A 21,786-nucleotide genomic window follows, 5' to 3' on the forward strand; every position below is an offset into this window, starting at 1 on the left:
TCTCGTGCATTGGCAGGTGGATTCTTAACCACTGTGCCACCAGGGAAGTCCCCTTGGGCATACTTTTAGTGTTATATTTATTGTAATAAATTGTAATTACTGTGTTTTCCTGGTGTCTTGTTTCTTCTACTAGACTGTGAGCTCTTTGGGGTATTCACTTTTGTAACTCCACCATCTACCTAGTCCTTTTCTTAACATAAAATAAGCGCAACATTTGTTGCTGAAGCACGACTTGGCGGCTCGGTCTCCTTTACCTAGCAGTGACTTGAGCCCAGGTGATGTCTCCCAACCTCCCCCATCTGTAAAAAGGGGGTTGATAACTTGAACACGGTTGTTACTTGGAGTCCATGAGATAACAGGAATGAGCCCTGACATGATTGTCCGCACGTCGTTGGAGCTTGGTGACTGAAGCCCAGGGAGGAAATACGTTGGTTAGTGCTAGCGAGGAAGGCGGGACCGCGAGCCCAGCGGCGAAGGCGAGTTCCACTGCGCAGGTGCACGCAGGAGGGTGTGCGGTGCTCACTCCCTGGCTCTCGTGTAGTTCCGGGGCCCTGTTCGCGGCTGGGGCGGTAGGCCGTCGCGGAGCTGACGTCACCATTGTGCGCTGCCACGTCTGCTCAGCTCCGCGGTAATGGAGGCTGAGGATGAGCGCTGACGGGGCCGGGCTCTGCCTCTAGCTTTAGCTCTGGCTCTGACTCTGGCACTGACTCGGTGTCTGGGTCTGGCAGCGCGAAGCCTGGACACCTTTTCTCGACTCTCCGGGAGGGGACGGCCCGCGGGCAAGCAGCTGGTTTGGAGCGTCTCAACCTGGGCAGGGAGTTCTCCTGCCTGGGGTCCAGCCTGTAAAGCCGCCTCCTCCCAGGGATCCCTCCCCACTGGCCTGGCCTCCTCCATGCGTGAGTATTACCGAGCCGCCGCGCTGTCCGATTGTCCCTGGCCTGCTTCGACCCTCCAGGTTGCGCGGCGGGGGCCGCTTTGTCATCCCCTCTTAGGGGCCAGTCTATTGTAGTTTGTGGTCCTCTCGCCGCCCACCTTCCTCCACCCCATCCTCTCGCCCTCTTCCGTCCCATTTTTTTTGCTCCACACTTTTCTTTCCCTTTGCTCGTTAATTGAGCAAGGACCAGCTGCCCCTACATCCAGCGGTTTGAATGCTTTGTCTCACCTGGCGTTTGTTAATCTGCAGCCGAAAGCTGTTAGGAATAGGGAACAGAGGATATCTGCTGTAACGTTTTGAAAACCAGGGTTTTTCCACGGTGTCATTCCTCAGTTTTTAAGTTGTATTGTTTCGGAAACAGATTTTTGGTATCCATATTGGCGGATCCGTGATTTTGCCATAGATTGATAAAAACAGTTTCTTTTCAGTGATGGTCTTTATGTATTACTTGTCTTTTAATCCTGCAGTTTCAGTAATTTCTAAATGATTTTACATCAGTTTTCCTGGAGTGGCCATCCACTTGAGCTCTTTCCAGTATTTTCACTCTAACATATGGAGATACCACTTGAACAGTTTTACTTTGAAAGCTTTAAAAGACCTTCTGATGTACTTTCACGCATCTTTGTCAGTCCTGACAACCACCTCTGTAGGACAAGGAACGCTTTTTTTTCTGATGAGGAAACAAACTCAGAGGTTAAATGCCTCAAAGTCAGATCATAAGTGACCCAACTGATCTCAGAATCTAGATTCCCTTGATAACAAAACCTAACATTTTGGACAGTGCTGATTCTTCTGCATTTCAAGTGGCTTACTGTGAAATACTACTTTTGAACTGGAAATGTATATATTCAGTGTTTCTTGTAAATTTCTACCTGATTGTAATATCTTTCAAACAGAGCTTAGATTAGAACTTAGGCTTCTGACCCATTGGAGACTGAGTAGTCCTTTCATTAGAATAAACTAGGTAATAGACATTGGGAGCATTTGTTTGACAATCTGGTTTTACAAGGTCTGCTCACTCAGTTCTTCTGGTTGTTTTGTTAAACTGCCTACTTTAAAAATAGTAAACTGATATTTAAATGTCTCTTTTTGTTCAGTGTTGAAACAGGCTGACAGCCGTTAACCTGGGTTGCAGCTACAGGTGGCACTGGAAGCAGACTGGTTCCTGGACATGCCCGGTGGAAGGAGGGGCCCTAGTCGGCAGCAGCTAAGCCGTTCAGCTTTACCTTCTTTGCAGACTTTGGTTGGTGGGGGCTGTGGCAATGGAACAGGCCTGAGAAACAGGTAAAGAAGAAATAAGACTTTTCGTAATTTGTAATATCCTATGATCAGTAAGACTAATACAGAAGTCATCATGTTATTCAGATATTTGCTTATCAAGATTGTTTTCTGACACTGAAGTAGAAATCCTGACCCTAAAGATTGAAAACCTAGTATTTCAGAATACTTTGGAGATAGAAAGTTGTGATGCCCACAAAGTGAAAACAGGCTGATTCATACTTATGGCTGATAATCCAAATTCTAGTCATCACCTTTTTTTTCAGCTATTAAAAGAAGGGAGAAATTAATTACAGTTCAAGATGAGTGTGATGGTTTAACTACTTACTAGCATTCTTTTTTGGGGAGGGCAAATTAAAATTGACAGTTAACATGAGATTCTAAAATTGTCATATTCTATCAAGGGTCTTAAAAATTATTTTGTTCAAAATGAAATGAATAAACTATCAGCTGTAGCCTAAACATCTTAAGATTTGTGTCATGTTGTACGAGAATAAAGAATTTGATTTTCTTAATGGAAATTTATCTCTATTCCTAATTTTCAAAAGTTAGAATGAATTATTTCTAAAATTATCCAGGATAACTCATTTCATCAGGAGGTTCGATCATGTAGCAGTAGAAAGAGATGGCTTTTACTGGATTGTTTGGTCAAGATAATTTTTTTTTTCTGCTTCCTCCCTGAATAGAGTTTTCTCTGGCCTGGATTCTAATTTTCACAGCTAGCAATCAGTACTACTCTTGTCTTTTCAGGCCCTCCTGATGTTATTTGTGCACTTTCTCTTTCTGGCCTGCCCTTCTTTCTTTCTGACCTTCCACTCCAAGCTCTACTCAGTCTTCAGAATCAGTTCTGATGTTGTCATTTCGGTGGGTCTCTCCCTGAAATTCCAGTTTGAAGGGACTTTCCAGGCTCTGATTCTCATTATACTAATTTTCAATCCAAATTTTATATTTACATATGTATACAGAGTACTTATAATTTATCCTAGAGTAATATTTTTACTCTCCTGTTCTTTGGATTTCCTCATTTTAAAAACGGTAATACTTTCTGCTTCATAAATACTTTATGCTTGGAAATAAATGAAGTAGTAAATTGCAGTAACTTTTAAAAACTTTACTCTGAATTTTCCAAAATTTCTACAAATAACATGTGTTGTTTTATTTTTTTAAATAAAGAAAAATGAAAAAATGAGACTATATGAAAATGCTCTTGAGGAAAAGTACTATCCAGCATAGATACTGAGATGAAGGATGTTTCCTATTTGAAGTTCATGCTTTAATTTTACTAATATATACTGACCATCAGTTTAGTGATTCAGTACTTTCAAATTGCAGTAGAAAATCATAGCTGTGCCTAGCTAGGATTCTAGCTAGCTAAAATATTCTAACTCTGCCTCTGTATTAACTCCAGTAGTTCTTTGTTCATTACTTTGACTTTGAGGATTTCCCTAGATTCTTAGATTAGATTAGATTCTCATACCGTCCCATGGAAACCCTCCTCAGTGTTTTGGGCTGCTTCTAGGAGCACATAGAAGGGAGAAAAAGTCATTCAGACCTAGTAGTCTAGGCTTCAGGTTTCCCAGTCCTCTCTTAATGAGACTAACTTTTTCTCCTGTGTATTTTAAATATTAGGATACCATGTAAAATATCTTTTGGGGGAGGGAATATGAACTGTTCTGCTATTTAAAAAGAGCTGAAAACCACATTCTCAGATGGTTCTGCACGTACTTGAAGTCTGCAGATAGAATACTGGGAAGAACTAGGAACGTTTAGAAAATACCTCTGCTCTTAAATGAGTTTAGCTCTGAGCATGTGATCTGTCTTCCTTGTAGCTCTTCTATCCTGGCTTTCCAGGTTCTAGTTATGGTTGCCTTGATCTACCATTCTCCATCAACTTTCCTCCTTTAACATATCTTTCTTTAGCAATTAATTGGGTTGGTGGGGAGAAGGACTTATTTTTCAACAGATCAGAATGAAGTGAAAAATAATAGTTGCTCATGTTTTGAAAAGTCACTAAAGCTATTATGAGGGATGATTTTGTGACATTTTTACCTAGAGGGGTTATTTTGGAAGAAGACAGACTGTTCTATATTTGTTTCTTGATGGGAAAGAAGCAGCCTAGAATAGGTTGTTTTACAAGACCTGGGGAAAGGGTATAAAAAGTGTGGATAAAACCAGTGTTAGATAGCCTAGAATATAGTTTTAGGAAGGATGTGTATAAAGAAAGACAATGTCCAGATGCAGAGAACTCATTTCTGGAGTGTCTGTAGAGTATTGAAGAGAGAAATAGACAATTGCTTAAGTGTGATGTAATTTTGGATGTTATACTTGATTCTGCAAGACAGAAGTCAGTAGAAGAAGAGAGCATTTGCCCGTTTGTTAGGTGTTCATGACCTGTTTGAAGTTAAACTTGAAAATGTCAAAGAGGTAGTTTGGTGACACAATCAGAATTGAAATCCATCCTGTCCTGCTTTCTACCTGTGGGGAGCAGGGATTTGTTCTTGGGACTCTGTGCTTAGATGATTGCCTTCTAAAGAAGGAGGATATACTGTGAACTGCTGAGTTTTTAGAGAGCTTTTAGTTGAGGGAGAATCTTATTTGAGAAGGACTAAGAGTGATTTTTTTCTTTGTTTTGTTCTTGTATGCTTAGTTAATAATATCACCTGAGCATGTCCAAATGATCACTGCATTCTCTATCCCTTTTAGTTCTTTTTTATTCCTTTAAATTTTTCTTGCTTTATCCGTTTGCTTACCTAAAATTTGCTGCTTGCTAGCTCCGTAAAAGCCAGTCTTAGGCCTGCTATGTTAACTCTTTCCTGCATTCAGGGACAAAGCAGGGTTTACCATAATTCATAGTGTTTGCACAAATAGTTTAGGCACAGTGAGCCACTCTTATTATTTAGGAAAGCTTTTGTATCAGTGGAGGGGACTGTTTACCAGTCAAGTTCCCAGATGCCAGCCTTGTATGCAGTCCTTTCTAAGGATTGTTATGCTGAACACCTGCTTTCCTTTTGGGAGTCTGGAATTTTGGTAGTGCTAGGTAAAGAGTATTTATGTGGCTAGTCTCCAGTAAAAAACCTTGCCTGCTCAGTCTCTTAATGAACCTCCCTGGTAGACAGCACTTCACACATGTTGTCATAACTAGTTGCTGAAGGAGTTAAGTGCATCCTATATGACTCCACTGAGAAAGGACTCTTGGAAGTTTGCACCTGGTTTCCTCCGGACTTTGCCTGGTACCTTTTCCATCTGCTAGTTTTGATTTGTATTCTTTTGCTGTTATACGTCGTAGCCGTGAACATGACTATATGCGCAGTCCTGTGAGTCCTCCTAGCGAATCATCAGGCTTAGGCATGGTCTTGGGGACCTGCAGCACAGTTTGAAAGAGAATATTCAGTGATAGCATTGAGAAGAGTTCTTTGAAGAGAATCTTTTCCAGCCCTTGTATTATAGATGAAGAAACTGAGGCTCAGGGATATAAAGTTACTTTCTCAAAAACCACAACTGGTTAGTGGGAAATCTGGGACTGGAACTCTCCCACATTGTATCTCAAACATTTGTGTCACTTTGCTCTTCTTGAATCTATTTTATATTCTTTCAGAGGAACAGTACTTTTTTTTTTTTAATTTATTTTATTTTTGTTTGTGTTGGGTCTTTGTTGCTGCACGCGGGCTTTCTCTAGTTGCAACGAATGGGGGCTACTCTTCGTTGCGGTGCGCAGGCTTCTCATTGCGGTGGCTTCTCTTGTTGCGGAGCATGGGCTCTAGATGCGTGGGCTTCAGTAGTTGTGGCACGTAGGCTCAGTAGTTGTGGCTTGCAGGCTCTAGAGTGCAGGCTCAGTAGTTGCGGCACACGGGCTCAGTTGCTCTGCGGCATGTGGGATCTTCCCGGACCAGGGATCGAACCCATGTCTCCTGCATTGGCAAGCGGATTCTTAACCACTGCGCCACCAGGGAAGCCCTAGGAAGAATACTTTTAATTTTTCTTAAATGATACCTCCGTAATTAATTTTCTGAGATGTATTGACCGAGTCTATTTATTTTAGCTCTTTTTTTTTTTCTTTTTTTGGTTTTAAGATCTTTGATCATATCTCCTCTCAAACGTTTAACATATAGGAATACTTTCCTCTTTCCAACTGATTCTCTGGATCACTATATTTGATGTTTGTCTCTTTGTCTTTTGGCTTGAAGTATAATAGCCAAGGCTGTATAGGCTATCACAAATAACAGATTTTTTTTTTTTAACTGACAAAACAAAAGACTTTATTTGGAAGGGGCACCCGGACAGAGAGCAGCAGGGTAAGGGAACCCAGGAGAACTGCTCTGCCACTTGGCTCGCAGTCTCAGGTTTTGTGGTAATGGGGTTAGCTTTCTGGGTTGTCTCTGGCCAGTTATCTTGCTTGTGCCGTATTTGGTCTGACTCGGTACTTCCTGGTGACGCACGCATCTCTCAGCCAAGATGGATTCTAGCATGAGGGTTTCTGGGAGGTTGGCGGGACATATTATGGGCTGGCATCTCCTCCCTCCTTTTGGCCCCTCCCGAATTCTCCCAGTTAGTTTTCAGCAGCAGCCCCATGTTCCTTATTGGGATCTCCTGTTACGAGATAACTCATGCAAGCAGTTATTATGGTGTCTGGCCAAGGTGAGTTGTTTTGGTCAGTAGTTCTCTAACATCTTGATTTCTGATTACACATGGCTTACTGTCTACCAGGGGAGAGAATATTTCAATACTGTATGAAATGATAAGTGTGATAAGGGAACTAGGGACAGAATTTAATGGGCGTACAGAAGAGTGGCGCTTTTACAAATATGGGGGAGGAGGATTGAGGGCATCCTTTTTTTTTTTTTTAATTTTTATTGGAGGACAGTTGATTTACAATGTTGTGTTAGTTTCTGCTGCACAGCAAAGTGAGTCAGTTATACATACACATATATCCACTTTTTTCCCATATAGGTCATTACAGAGTACTGAGTAGAGTTCCCTGTGTTGTACAGTAGGTCCTTATTAGTTATCTATTTTATATATAGTGTGTATATGTCAATCCCAATCTCCCAATTTATCCCTCCACCTCCTTTCCCCCCGGTAACCATAAGTTTGTTTTCTACATTTGTGACTCTATTTCTGTTTTGTAAATAAGTTCAATTGTACCTTTTTTTAGATTCCACATATAAGCTGTATCATATGATATTTGTCTTTCTGAGTCTGACTTACTTCACTTAGTATGACAATCTCTAGGTCCATCCATGTTGCTGCAAATGGCATTATTTCATTCTTTTTTATGGCTGAGTAATATTCCATTGTATATATGTACCACATCTTTTCTATCCATTCATCTGTCAGTGGACGTTTAGGTTGCTTCCATGTCTTGGCTATTGTAAACAGTGCAGCAGTGAACATTGGGATGCAGGTATCCTTTTGGATTATGGTTTTCTCTGGATATATGCCCAGAAGTGGGATTGCTGGATCATATGGTAGTTCCACAAATATAGATCTTTTGTACTTTGTTTTGAATATTTTTCTTGAAGCCCAGAGTGTTATTAACTTTGTTAACAGCAGAATTAGTCTGCTTTACTTAGGAAAATTCTATAAAAACCTTTAAATCATAACAGATATTTTAAGGGATTTTTTTTTTTTTTAACTTTTGGGTTTTTTAAAATTTATTTATTTATTTATTTATTTATGGCTGTGTTGGGTCTTCGTTTCTGTGCGAGGGCTTTCTCTAGTTGTGGCAAGTGGGGGCCACTCTTCATCGCGGTGCGCGGGCCTCTCATTATCGCGGCCTCTCTTGTTGGCGGAGCACAGGCTCCAGACGCGCAGGCTCAGTAATTGTGGCTCACGGACCTAGTTGCTCCGCGGCATGTGGGATCTTCCCAGACCAGGGCTCGAACCCGTGTCCCCTGCATTGGTAGGCAGATTCTCAACCACTGCGCCACCAGGGAAGCCCCATAACAGATATTTTAGCATGTACTTTTGACTGAAGAGGAATAAGAAATTTTATTTGTTCTAGAGAATGTTTAGTTTGTTCTAGAGTAGAGGTTCCTCATCAGAATTTTTTGTTTCCATATTTTATGATTAAATGGAGTGAGGGAATAGAATGGCTGCTGGCATTAATTCTCTCCAAGTCCACCAGCTCAAACAACTCCAGAGGGCACCTTTCATGTTGTATTCTGTGTGAAAAATACCTCCTGGAGTTGTGCAGTGCTGTGGCCCATCTCCCAGAACCGATCAGAGGATAGTGGTGTATTAATGATTGGTTTATGATTGAGCAAGTAAGGTTTTGAGACCTACTGGTAGATCACAACCTACTCCTTGGTAAGCTTGTTCTATTGGAGTGTACTCTTGAGAATGAGGGGAAGAAATTTTTATAATTTTTTCCGACCCTCCCCCCATCCCTGTTCTTCCCTTCTAGCTCTTCTGAGTTTCTGCCTTGGTATTCTTAACTGTTTAGAATGAGCAGAGTTCATATTCCCATGAGTCACTTAAAGTACTGTAAATGTCACATACTACTGGTAGAATTCTATATTTGAAAATTTTAGAGTAGAATGGTAACACTAATATTGTTCCTTCTCTAGAATCTTCTTTGGAAATAACCAAACCAAGCCTGTTTTCCTTGTTCTATTAGCAATAGTAGACCCTTAGATCTCTATTCACAGGCATATAAACAATGGGAAATTTTATTCCTTACCCTCATCTTATCATTTTATTTATTTATTTATTTGGCTGCTCTGGGTCTTAGTTGTGGCACACAGTATCTTCGTTGCGTGTGCGGGATCTTTAGTTGCAGCATGCAGGATCTTTTGGGTGCGTCATGCGGGTTCCAGTTCCCTGACTAGGTATTGAACCCGGGCCCCCTGCATTGGGAGTGTGTAGTCTTTACCACTGGACCACCAGGGAAGTCCCTCATCTTATCATTTTAGATAGCCCAGCTATTTGTGACTTACAAAAGAGCTCAGAAGAAAGAACAAGAAGAAGATAGGGATTAAAATCTCTACATTTTAATTTGTGTTTTCAGAGATCTCCCTCTTTTTCATGACTGTATTGGTCTGCTGTCTCCTTAACCTAAAGATATGTATTTGCAGTGAACTAGGAAAAGTACTGTCTCTGTCCTTAAGATTATGATCTGATAGACAAAAAGATGTATATAAAAAAATTATACAACAGTATGAAAAAAAACTGTATAACAGTATGAAAAGTGCAATAAAGGCAGAGTTTAGGTATAATGGTGGCACAGAGGAGAGATGAATCAGTTTTGATTGAGTGAGTCAGAGTAAGCTTTTAGAGGATATGTTTGATCATTTTAGAAGTCTTGAGAAAGATTTTGTCTGTAAATGTGTATGTGAAGGTTTAAGGAAGGTGATTTTGGAGGGCATTGCTGGTAAAAAGAATGGTGTATACAAAGGAATAGCATGTTTATTCACAGATAGCAAATAGCATGGGTAGTATATAGGGTGCATGTGGAGGAGTGATAAGAGATGAGAGTAGTCTGTTAAGCAGAGGGCCTCATAGGACAGACTGAAGATTTTTGGATATTATGCTATTAGTGGAGAGCCACTAGAGAGTTTTAGGCAAGAGAGTACACTATCAGAGTTTCACTTTAGAAAGATCTTTGAAGGCAGGTTGGAGGATTTGCTCAAAGTAGAGTTGAATTTAGAGGGATTACCTCAGTAGTTCAGGTGAAAAATGGTAACTCCTTGAACTTAGGCAGTGGGTTTAGAGAGGAGAGTGCAGTTTGGAAAAAGATTTATAAAGTGGAGTATATATGATTTAGAGAAGAAAATTCCTAATATGACTCCCAGGTTTCTGATTTGGGCAGCTAGCTGGGTGGGCCGTGGACTAGGGTCAGGATTTTAGGAGGAGAACCACAGAGATGTCCAGTAGACAACTTGATATCATGGATCTAAAATGCAGCAGTGAACTTTTTGGAGAGATTTTAGTTTTCAGCATGTAGGAGATAATGGAAGCCATGACCACGTATTACATTATGGAGAGAGAGTGTACAGAGGGAAAAGAGACAAGCAGAAGGTCCCAGAATAGAGTCTTGAGGAAGCCCAACAGTTAAAGTGTAGGTGAAGAAGGAAGCAGAACCCCTTTGTGCTCTTTGACACTGAAAGGTATCACCATTTGAATTAACCATAATTTTCTCTTTTCAGGAATGGTAGTGCTATTGGCCTTCCGGTCCCACCTATCACAGCCTTAATCACCCCAGGTCCTGTTCGTCATTGCCAGATTCCTGATTTGCCTGTGGATGGGAGCCTGCTCTTTGAATTTCTCTTTTTCATCTACTTGCTGGTTGCTTTGTTCATTCAGTACATCAACATCTATAAAACAGTGTGGTGGTATCCTTATAATCATCCTGCCTCTTGTACTTCATTGGTAAGTCTTAACAGGCCTTTAAGTTCTTCATGTTACTTAGCCAAGAAACTAGTAGGAAAACTTATGTGTAGAAATTATTTTTCTTAATTTTTCTTGGAATAAAATGTTTTTATATTAAAGCACAGATTACCTTCAGAATATAATGTCATAAGATTGTTAAATATCTGGCTTTGGTCCATAACCAGAAGTAGTAAAAATATAAATGAAAATGCAGAAAACATTTAAGTAGTTTATTATAACCATATCACAGAAGGGTTTTGATATTTAGCTTTCTCTACTCCATGTTAAATTTGTTGAAAGTTTAAGGTGCAAGTATGATTATATTCCAGGAACTTTACCCTTTTGATGGCTATATGAGGATAATGATAGCTTCTGTAACAAATAAACCGCAAATTGTATAATGCCTCAAACATGTAACAGTCTGAGGCAGTTGTCCTGGTTGGCAAGAGTAGCACATTTCCATTGGCAGGGGACCCAGGCTGATGGAGACTCTGCCATCTTCTAGCATGTGGCCTCCAAGGTGGCTGTGGTCTGTCCCTGTTCTCCAGAAAGGGGAAAGAACGGAGGGAAGCATAAAGGAGAATTTCTTATACGCCAGGCTCACGTCATTTTCACATGTACCCACTCCTAACTGTAGGGGAGGTTGGACAATATAGTACCTTAGCTGGGTTCATTGTTACCCTGAGTAAAATTGGGTTCTGTTACAAAAATAAAATGAGATAAGAACTAGCCATCTCTGCTGAAGTACATCAGCAGTTATAACTCTTTCCAGTTATTTAGTGTGCTGTGGTAATCTTGATGCCCAGAGGGTTCTCCACAGATGGGCATATAAAATAACAGTTCAGGATAGTCAGGTGACCTAGTAGGTAAGTGGTCAGCAATGGCAGATTTGGATGGATAATGGAGATATGCTCTAGGAGAAAGAAGATTATTGTCCTGGGTAGATTGTATGTGTCTGACACTTATAAATGATTAGAAAACCTCCCTGGCCTAGTGAACATAGAAAGGAAATGTAGACCAAAATATTCAAGATAGTATGAGAAGGGAATAAACATTTTTATTTTAAATCCTTCTTTGGCCATGGTATTGTAAAATGAGGTTGGATTAGATGATCTTTAAGGCTTCTTCCAGCTGTATCGTTTTATAAGTAAATACCTCAGTATCTTAACAGTGACATTGGCAAATACTTGCTAAGATGTTTACTATGTTATTTGCAAGTATTATCTCATTTATTCTTTCTAAAAACAGGTAGGTACCACTCTAAGACTCGCATTTTATAAGTGAGAAATATAAGACCTAGAAGTTATGAAACTGGCTTAAAATCACATGTGACAAAGTGAACACTCAAACTCAGACCTATCTGCTATGCTTTACTTCCTGTATTTATTCTGTGTTTACTCCATGAGTACCGTTGGTTAGTTCTGTTATACTGTTTTCACTTTGACATCCCATGGAAACTTCTCACTTGCTGAATTTTAAGGTAATCAAAGAGCTCTTTTCCCAGTCAACCATTTCTGACAGGAGTTCTTGTGAAAGTCCCTTATAAATGTTGCCTTGAAATGGAGGGAGCCAGTGCTGCTGTGGCTGCTGACTCCAGAATTAGGCTTCCTTTGCCTGTGACTCACACCACCAAAAATGGGTGCCTTTTACCCTGCTCCTCTCCCCACTTTACTCAGTTTGTGTGATTGGCAGACATTAAATCAAATCTAGTAACTTCAGTTACAGGAAAGTTCGGAAATGTAGTTTTTAGCTTTCCAGTCTCTACAGTAGAAGAAGGCACACTTAAAGGAGGTTATCATGTGGACAGGCTAACTTATCTGCCACACATAATCCTTGATCACACAAAGCTTAAAATTTAATTGTGGAGCTAAGAGTAACATATGTGGAATAGCAAATAAGATTTTAGCCCATGAATCTGAGGGCCTGCATCAGTGAGCTGTTAAAGATGAATGGGCTGCTGCAGACCTAATTGCTTCCCACCACTGAAGGTATTCAAGCATGGCAGGTGGCAGCTTGACTGGGTTGGTCGCCAAGGGACTTACGTCTTAACTAGTGGTTTGTCTCTTTTAAGTTTTCTTCTGTTAGGCATGCCTGACTCAGAAATTTGTCAGATTTATATATATGGTTTTTCTTTTTCATTTTCAAGATCTTAATAATTATCAAAAAGAAAATGTGGGCACCTGAATATGTAAAGTTTCATTCTAGCTATCAAATAACTAGCTGAGTGAGTCTTAACCCTAAGAAACATAAAAGCTAAAAGTGGTGTAGTAAGTTATTCAGAATATTCAGGAGTGGAGCGCTTTGATTAATCAAATATTCTGGTTTATAAAGAGTTAATCATAAGTAGATTACTAGTTTTCAGTGATTTAGAATATAACAAAATTTGCTTAACAATGAGGTACATTAGGCACTTAAATTTTTCGATATAAAAAATGTCTTAGATGGATTGGTGGTACATAAGACCCCCCCAGACATTAGCTAGGGGGTGTAGTGTATTTGCTTCCATTATTTTGGAGGAGTAGGATGAGCAGGGAGGAGTGTCAAAACTAAGAGGGGATAAATAATTGTTAGAATCCAAACACTTAAAGAGAGACAGGGAAAAGGAAATGGTCTGAGGAACGGTAAGCCACTCTCTTGATATTCTGACTGCTTTACCTTTAAAATGTATCCCAAATCTGGCCACTCCATCGCTACTGACCCTGTTCAATCGATCATATTTTCTCATCTGAATTGAAAGCAATAGCTTCTTAACTGATCTTTCCCCAATACAATGTATTTTCCACACAGCAATCAGCGTGATAATTTTAAAATACAAATAGAATCATGGCACCCTTTGCCTAAAACACTCTTACGACTTCCCCATAGGAAAAAATATATAAACTCAATCTTTTTTTGCTCATTACCTCATTCCAGCCTTCTTGCTGATTTTCAGACATACCAGGCCTATATTTCCCTGCCTTAGAGCCTGTGTGATTACTTTTTCCTCTGCCTGGAGCTCTCTGCCCCCAGATCTTGTCATGGCTTGTGCTTTTTTGTCATTCAGCTGTCAGCCCAAGTGCCACTTTCTCAGAGATATCCTCCCTAAGCACCAATTTAAATTGGTTCTGCACTTCCCTTCCCAGTCATTATTGTTTTATTTCTTACCAGCAGCATAACTATTTGAAATGCTTTTGCTTGTTAGTTTGTTTATTGTCATTGCCCTCCCCCCTTAAGCAACTTTATTAAAGATGTGGGTTTAACTGCTGTAACAGGGTGTCTAAAATGGAACAGATGCTTATTTCCCTAGTGTATAAAAAGTAGGTAGGTGATATAAGGCCAGTGTGGCAACTCTTCGTATCTGTTGCTCTGCTACCCCCAGTGTGCTTCTTTCAGACACCGTGGTCCAAAGGCTCCAACTCCTGTCATCACATGCAGCTGGCAGGAAGGAGGAAAGGAGAAAGAGACAGCTCTTTCCTTTAAGGGCATGGCTTGGAAATCACACACATGACTTTCCCTCATATCCCTTAGCCGCAAGTAGTTATTGCAAGGGAGGCTGAGAAATGTACCTTTAGTCAGCTAAGAGTCAGTGTCCAGTTAAATTTTGTGATGGCAGAAGAAACAACTAGTAATCTCTGCCATCCCCTTTCTCTCTCACACTGCAGTAAAAAGTAAGATCCAGGAGAGCAGGAATCTTGTCTATCATTCTTCAGCATTGTATCCTCAGTATCTAGAAGACTACGTGGCACGCTGTGGGTGTCTAGTTCATATTTATTGAATGAGTTGAGAAATTCTGGAAGGAGGACTGTGGAAACTTACAGACCTTTTGACCATCAAAATGAAAATACATCCCAACTTTTTTTGTTGCTAATGACTTTTCATTTTGTTTATTATCACGGTTATATATATACAGACTTAGAACTAGAAGGAACCATACACAGCATCTAGGTAATGCTATCATTTTATAGGAAGAAGAGATCAAATATAAGACATGTTTTTAAATCAAGTTAAGGGGAAAGACTGAATGTATTGATGTATCAGTGAGTAGGGAGTTTAGATTAGTAGATGCCCAATTAGATTAATATAAGCTTTCATAAAGAGAGACCAACAACAGTAACTCTTGAAGCCTGGGAATTTAAATTTGACACTCATTATAAATATGGCATTTTAGATAATTATTCTTGCCATAATTCTGCAGGTTATCACTTGTTAACCCAATACCGTAATCTTTTCCTTCTAATACAGTAAACTTGCAAAAAAAGAGAAGGTTACATTCCAGATAGTTTAAAATAGTGTTTGAAAAGTTAAAGCAATTTGTCATGAAAGAAATAGAAGGTAGGTAGTCTCTTCAAGGTCCCTCAAATTCCTGTGGTCTGTAAGTGTAAGATGATATAGGACAATCTTTTGAGGGGGCAAACCTCTTCATGTAGTAGTTCCAACTGGATACACATTTCTTTCTGATACAGTTATTTGTTTCTTTTATAGAATTTTCATCTCATTGATTACCACCTGGCAGCATTCATCACAGTGATGCTTGCAAGGAGGCTTGTATGGGCCCTCATCTCAGAGGTAACAGCTCATTCACTGTATTCTACCACTTGTAGCTAGAGCTAGTTAGAGGTTGAAAATGTGAAATGTCCAAGTATAATTTGAATGCAATTATAAATTAATTTCTTTACTCTTACATGAATTGTGCTAGTTCTTTTTAAAAGGTTTTCTTACAGTATATTTAAAATTCAAGTGTGATATACTAATTCAACCGTTAGAAATCTCATTTGTCCAATAGGAGCTTAGTTCTAGTTTCTGAGTTCTCCAGTACAATCTTTCTAATTTTGATAGTTGCAGTAAAAACAGGATGGATTTTAGGTAACTATTGTTAAGAAGAGTTGTATGTATGTAAATAAAGAGTTGCATCTAAAACATTGTTTCAAGTAACATTCACTTGAAATTATTTATTTACCATTTGTGGAGTTGCTAGCAAGAGACATTTGTTTGAGTTTACTAAAACTTAGAATTTTAAAATGACAGCATCCACACTTGCATAGGACTAATCTTGACCCTCCCTAGGTTAGGATCTCCTGTTATTTACTCTCCAATAGCAACATACTCTTTTCCTCATCACACTCATCCCAGTGTCACCAGGGCAGCAGAGCTTGAATGTATTCATCATTTTTGCCTTATTCCAAACCCCAAGCTCTTAACCAGTGTGCTACCTATATGTGACAGAGACTACACAAGGTCCTGGGGATACAGTGGCAACCCAGACAAGTAAGACCTCTTTTTGAGGTCCTTATGATGTCTTTATGAGGCTGCCCAACCAAGAAAGACAAATATTAAACTTAAATTCATTACTAATCCTAAACATTTGAGAATGGAGGCAATGGAGTAATTCCAGTGGCTTAAATGCCTTCCCTTGACTTTGGCACATGAGGTACATTGGCATGAGGTATGTATCAGGGGAGTGATATGCAACTATTTGTCCTGCTGGGCTGAGAACAGCTTGAGCCTGCTCTACAGTTTAAGGCCCAGGCCGTAGTATTAATTCAACTGCTTCTTTGCATTTATAAGTAACTACACAAATAGTATATATTGTGTATATATTACATATGCTATGTAGTATGTTGGGTGAACTAAGAAATGGATATATAGGAGGGACCTGAAAAACTCCTTCTCCTTGCCCATGTGCTGTTGACTCCAGAAAATCGTTTTTCTGAGTTCTGACACTGCTGTTTTAGAGGTTATAAGAATCTGTCATTTTCCCCTGCATTTCACTCATTCCTTCCTAGTTCAGTTTGAAAGAAAATGACATTGCAGAGCTTCATGTTTAGACAAGTGTGTTTTCTTACTATATTTAATCAGTTTTAAAGATCTGGGATTAAAGAAGAATATTTGAACAGCTGTGATGTAAAGAACTAGAAGTAATGATCATGCATTATTTTCATATTTGCAAAAGTCAAAAAAGAAACATTTATTTATATAGGGATTTGTCAAAGAAGATCTGATTATTCTTTGAAGTTTCAGTAATTTATTAAACATTAATTCAGCAAACAGATTGGGAGGAGGATTCAAGGAAAAATAGAAACACTGTTGCTGCTGTTGAGGCCATTGCCGTCTAGTCCGGAGTCAGATAAATTAGTGGCTCACTATCTTTATGTATATAAAAATCACTTGTTGGTTTGTTAAAGTACAGGTTCCTTGACTTGTGATTTTTGTTCCCTATATCTGGTGATGAAAGTCAGTAGGAATTTGCATGTTCAGTAAGCAGCCCCAGTAATTCTGATGAGTGTGGTTCATGGAACATACTTTGAGAAGCCCCAGTGTAAATAAATTAGACGATATCGTAGGAACTTAAAGGAGGTCTTGTGAGGGACTATGGGAATTCAAGGAGGAAACAGCTAACTGTCCCTGGAGAGATCGAATCTTCAAGAATGAGGAAGATAAGGTGGGATGGGCAGTTTTTCTTCCTTCCTTCCTTCCTTTTTTTTTTTTTTTCCCCCACAGTTTACCTTCCACTAAATCTACTAAGTCCTTACTTGAGTCACATTGCTTTTGAATAAAGTCACTTACAAGCTTTTCTTTTTGGTGCTTCCAAACTTACAGGCCACTAAGGCAGGTGCAGCATCAATGATTCACTACATGGTTCTCATATCAGCTCGCTTGGTGCTACTTACTTTGTGTGGATGGGTACTTTGTTGGACCCTGGTCAATCTCTTCCGAAGCCATTCAGTCCTCAATCTCCTTTTCCTTGGCTACCCGTGAGTACTCCAGTTTTACTATTTTATTAGTAAGTCTTAAGAAATTATTTGGGTCATGCAAGTGATGGTATTAAAGGGAGGGAAATGGAATTCTTCAATATAAAGCAGGAGTTCAGAAGATTAGAAAAATCAGTGGTTAGAGTGACCATATAATTTATTTTCTAAACTGGGATACAGCTGGGACAGTAGACATAAACTAAGATTATCCCCAAGAGGTATGGCTCTCCTACCAATGAAGAATATTTTCATTAGCTCTGTCCACCAGATAAAATTCATACACAATAAAATTCACAAATCTTGTGTACATATGCTGGGTTTCGATAAAAGCATATATCTGTGTAACTCAAAACCTCTTCCCAGTGTGGAACATCACCATCACTCCAGAAGTTCTTTCATGTCCCTTTCCAGTCAAACCCGACCACCCTGTCTCCCAGAGGCAACAGTGTTTGATTTTTTTCCCACCATAGATTAGTTTGCCAATTCTAGAATTTCATATAAATGGAATTGTACAGTATGTACACTTTCAAGCTGTCTTTGACTCAGCATGTTGTTTTTGAGATTTGTCTGTGTGGTTGCATGTATCAGTAATATTTCATGGTATGAATATACCACAGTTTGTTTATTCTCCTATTCTCCTAAACAACCTGGGTTGTTTCCAGTTTTTGACTACTATTAAAAAGAAACTGTTATGTACATTCTTATACAAGTCTTTTTTTTTGCAAAGATACCTTTTCATTCTCTTGGAAGAAATATGTAGGAGTGGCACTGCTAGGCCACACGGTAGGAGTGTGTTTAGTTTTATCAGAATCTACCAGACTTTTTCCCAAAGAAGTGATACCATTTTATTCTTTCAGCAATTCTATAAGCGTCTGGTTGCTACACATTTTTGCCAGCATTTGATGTTTTCCATTTTTAAAATTTTAGCCGTTCTGATGGTTGTATAGTGGTATGTTATTGTACATATTAGCTTATTAAACTATTTTGCATAGTTTTAACTTGTTTACATTTGGCTAAAACCTTCTTTGTTAGATGTTAACAGATAGCTATCATTTATTAAGCTCTTATTAAGTGTTAAGTGTCGGGCTAGGTGGTGCTTATAAACATCACCTCATGAAATCATCACAGTGACCCAAGAGGTAGTATATTTAGTCTGCTATAACAGATCCAAAATGCTTGTGGCTTTAAAAAGTTAGAAGCTCATTCCTCTCTCCTGCACAGTGTGTATTTAAGCTATCTCGGATAGTTGTGATAGCTCCGTGGTGTCAGAACTCAAGCTTCTGCTATCTTTTTGCTCCACCCTCCCTAGCAGGATAGATTGTAAGGGAGGCTGGAAAATTAAGTCTTTAGCAGGGCAGCTGTATCTCAACTAAAAATTCTGTTGCTATGATCCCCATACTGGGCATTAGTCACCTCACTGTGGTCAGGGTAGGTAGACCTTTGTGCTCTCCTATCCCCTGGAGTGAAGCATTAATAGGCTGAGCACTTAGGTGTTGTCATTCTCTTCCATCAGCTGGCTAAGACAGGACCTAACCACCTTTGACCATGGAGATCCAGGCTGGGTTCTGCTGGTGGCTCACAGAGGTTTACACCTTCTTTGGTGGCATTGTCTCATGTCATGCTCGGGATGGATTTTTCTAGCTCCAGGTCACCCTTTTTGGAAACTATCTGCCTCAGTTTGCTCTGCTCTATGCCATAATAAAGACTATTATTTAAGCCCGCTTTCATCTTGGTGTTTGCTCACTGTTGGACTGATGTTGAGAGCCATATTGGACTGTCCGGATGAAGAGGAACAGGTTTTGTGAGTGTTGCAAACTTTGTATACCTCAGTGGGGATAGTATCATGGCAGAGAATAGTGTTCACTCCAGTTGTGGTCTAATTTGCATTGTTGTCCAAGGCCTCCCAGGGTAGACTGCAGGGCTCTGTGGGACTAATGTTGAGTCCTGGATGTCAGAATTTTTGGTGGGTTCAGAGGTCACCCTGAGATGAGGACAGTTGTGAGAACCACCAGTGATTTTGGAGCTGCATGAGAGTGGAAGTCGTGTAGTCCAGGCATGTGATTTTTAGGACCCAGGCAGAGTTCCTGGATAACTCAAGTGGAAACACCTTTCATTGCTCACCAGTCTTCATTGCTACTGCAACAGAATCCCTCCCATGTACAAGGAGAGGTGATGGAGTTAACCCATGGTTGGCAGAGTTCTACTGAAAAGGAGATTCAGAAAAGAGATTCAGATTTTTATGTGAAGCCAATTTCTATTAAAACTTAATTGAGCTGTATAGTTGGTATGCATTGAAATGAACGTACCTAAAATGTACAGCTTGGTAGGTTTTAATACTTGTAAAGCCACGGATCCATCATCATAATAACAAACATACAACACCAATGTCTACCTTCTGACGTGTCTCCCAGGACTCCCAGGCAACTACAGTTGATTTACTTTTTTTCCCACTCAATTAGTGTTTTCTAGACTGTTAATATCATTGGCATCTTAATGTTTACTTTTGTATTTGTCTTTTTCTTTCATGATGCATAATTATTTTGAGAATCATCTAAGTTGCAGGTGTGAGTAGTTCATTTTCTTCCTGAAAAATAACAGAAGGGGTTTTGCGGTTTGTTTCCAGTTTGGCCACCACAGATAAACTAACTATGAACATGTGCATAAAAGTCTTCATATGAATATATGGCTTCATATTCTAAAATGAATAACGGTTACCTTATGCATTCCCGTCAACAGTATGGAAGCATTCCAGTTCCCCTGTAGTCCTCACCAGTATTTGATTGGTATGGTCAGTAGTAAAAATATTGCCTGTTTTAAAGTGTGTAGAGGTATCTCACTATAGTCCAATTGCATTTCCCTAATGATTCGTAATGTTGAACATTTTTATTGTGTTCATTTGCCAGGTATATGTCTTCTTTGATAAAATGCCTGTTCTTTTAAAATTTATGTATTTATTTATTTATTTTATTTTTGGCTGTGTTGGGTCTTCGTTTCTGTACGAGGGCTTTCTCCAGTAGCGGCAAGCGGGGGCCACTCTTACATCGCGGTGCGTGGGCCTCTCACTGTCGCGGCCTCTCTTGTTGCGGAGCACAGGCTCCAGACGCGCAGGCTCAGTAGTTGTGGCTCACGGGCCTAGTTGCTCCGCGGCATGTGGGATCTTCCCAGACCAGGGCTCGAACCCGTGTCCCCTGCATTGGCAGGCAGATTCTCAACCACTGCACCACTAGGGAAGCCCATGTTCTTTTATTTATAACTGAGAAGACAAAAGAAATGTGTTGGGACTTCACTTTTCTTCAGTGACTTTGCTGGGTGGAATAAATGTTTCTGCTATTCACACACACAAAAAATTCTGTTGCTATGGAAGAAACAGGAGAACAGTAGCTATTGGCAGACAATTAGCAATCTTTGCCATAGGTAAAGACAGATTAAGTGGTTAAAAAATTTTCCCATGGTTAGACAATTAATGAGAAAGACTCAGGTTTTTCTGATTCAGAGCCCTTGTCTTAACCACTACTCTAAATTCAGTAGTTCTGAAAATGTGGTTCCCAGAACAGCAGCATCAGCACCACCTGGAAATTTGTTAGAAATAGAAATTCTCAGAATCTACCCCAAACTGAAGCAGAAACTCTAGGAAGTATGGCTCAGGATTTGTCTTTTAACAAGCCTGCTAGATGATTCTGATGCTAGCTCAAGTTTGAGAACCATTGCTCTATACTGTTTATGGTGCTGCGGTGTAAGCATGAATTTATATGGGTAACGACAGTATAAAATAAAGGCATACTCAGAGATTGTGTGGCCAAGGATGGCAGGAAGAGTCTTTCTATTGGTTGTACTCTGTTTCTAATTAAATTCCTTAAACAATTACTTAAGACACCCATCAACTCAATTCATACAGAGTGAATTTTCTTTGTTATAAACATTATTTTTCATGATTCAGATTTCTTATAAGGTGTATATTTTACATCAGTTGTTTCTGTATTTCTAGATTAATATTTCAGCTGTTTGAGTTGGAAACAAATGATTTAGTTATTCTATTTATCAACAATAGCTGGTTGAATCATTTAGAAGGTTAACCCTATCTAACTTGAAAGGCTTACTATGGATATATTGAGGAATATTTTGGCCAGACTGAAGAGGATTACCATCATCAAATGGCTAGCAAACATTTTCATTTTTTTAGATTTGTAAATAAGCTTTCTTATTCTTGGAGGCTCTCCACACCCCTATAAAACAATGAAATAAGCATGTAATTTAAACAAATTTTATGTCTAAATATTTACTAACCCTCTAAAATTCATGAATCATTTTCTTTACCTTACAAAGCTCTCCATGCTCTAAGCCTTTGATGTTACCCTGTATCAGTTATCTGTTGACATATGATGCTGTAACGAACATCCACAGAGCCATGGTAGCATACCACACTATGTATTTACTGTGTATGTGTTGGGATCAGCTGGAAGTCAGGAGACTCTCCTGATC

General features: G+C 39.5%; 1 protein-coding gene across 2 annotated transcripts in view; it reads left to right on the forward strand.

Annotated features, from left to right (window-relative positions):
* The first annotated feature begins 612 nt into the window (after positions 1 to 612).
* Positions 613 to 21,786, forward strand: part of TMEM39A (transmembrane protein 39A) — a 29,258-nt gene continuing 8,084 nt past the window's right edge. For both annotated transcript variants that reach the window (XR_011074321.1, XM_068546699.1), the window contains exons 1-5: positions 613 to 896; positions 2,032 to 2,218; positions 10,357 to 10,579; positions 15,041 to 15,124; positions 17,156 to 17,310. Coding sequence is in view for 1 of the 2 variants with exons in the window: in XM_068546699.1 (XP_068402800.1) it covers positions 2,106 to 2,218; positions 10,357 to 10,579; positions 15,041 to 15,124; positions 17,156 to 17,310 (575 nt within the window). In the remaining variant the exon portion in view is untranslated. The remainder of the gene's footprint in view (positions 897 to 2,031; positions 2,219 to 10,356; positions 10,580 to 15,040; positions 15,125 to 17,155; positions 17,311 to 21,786) is intronic.

The sequence above is a fragment of the Eschrichtius robustus genome, chromosome 6, assembly GCF_028021215.1.
Source record: "Eschrichtius robustus isolate mEscRob2 chromosome 6, mEscRob2.pri, whole genome shotgun sequence".
Classification (NCBI taxonomy): domain Eukaryota; kingdom Metazoa; phylum Chordata; class Mammalia; order Artiodactyla; family Eschrichtiidae; genus Eschrichtius; species Eschrichtius robustus.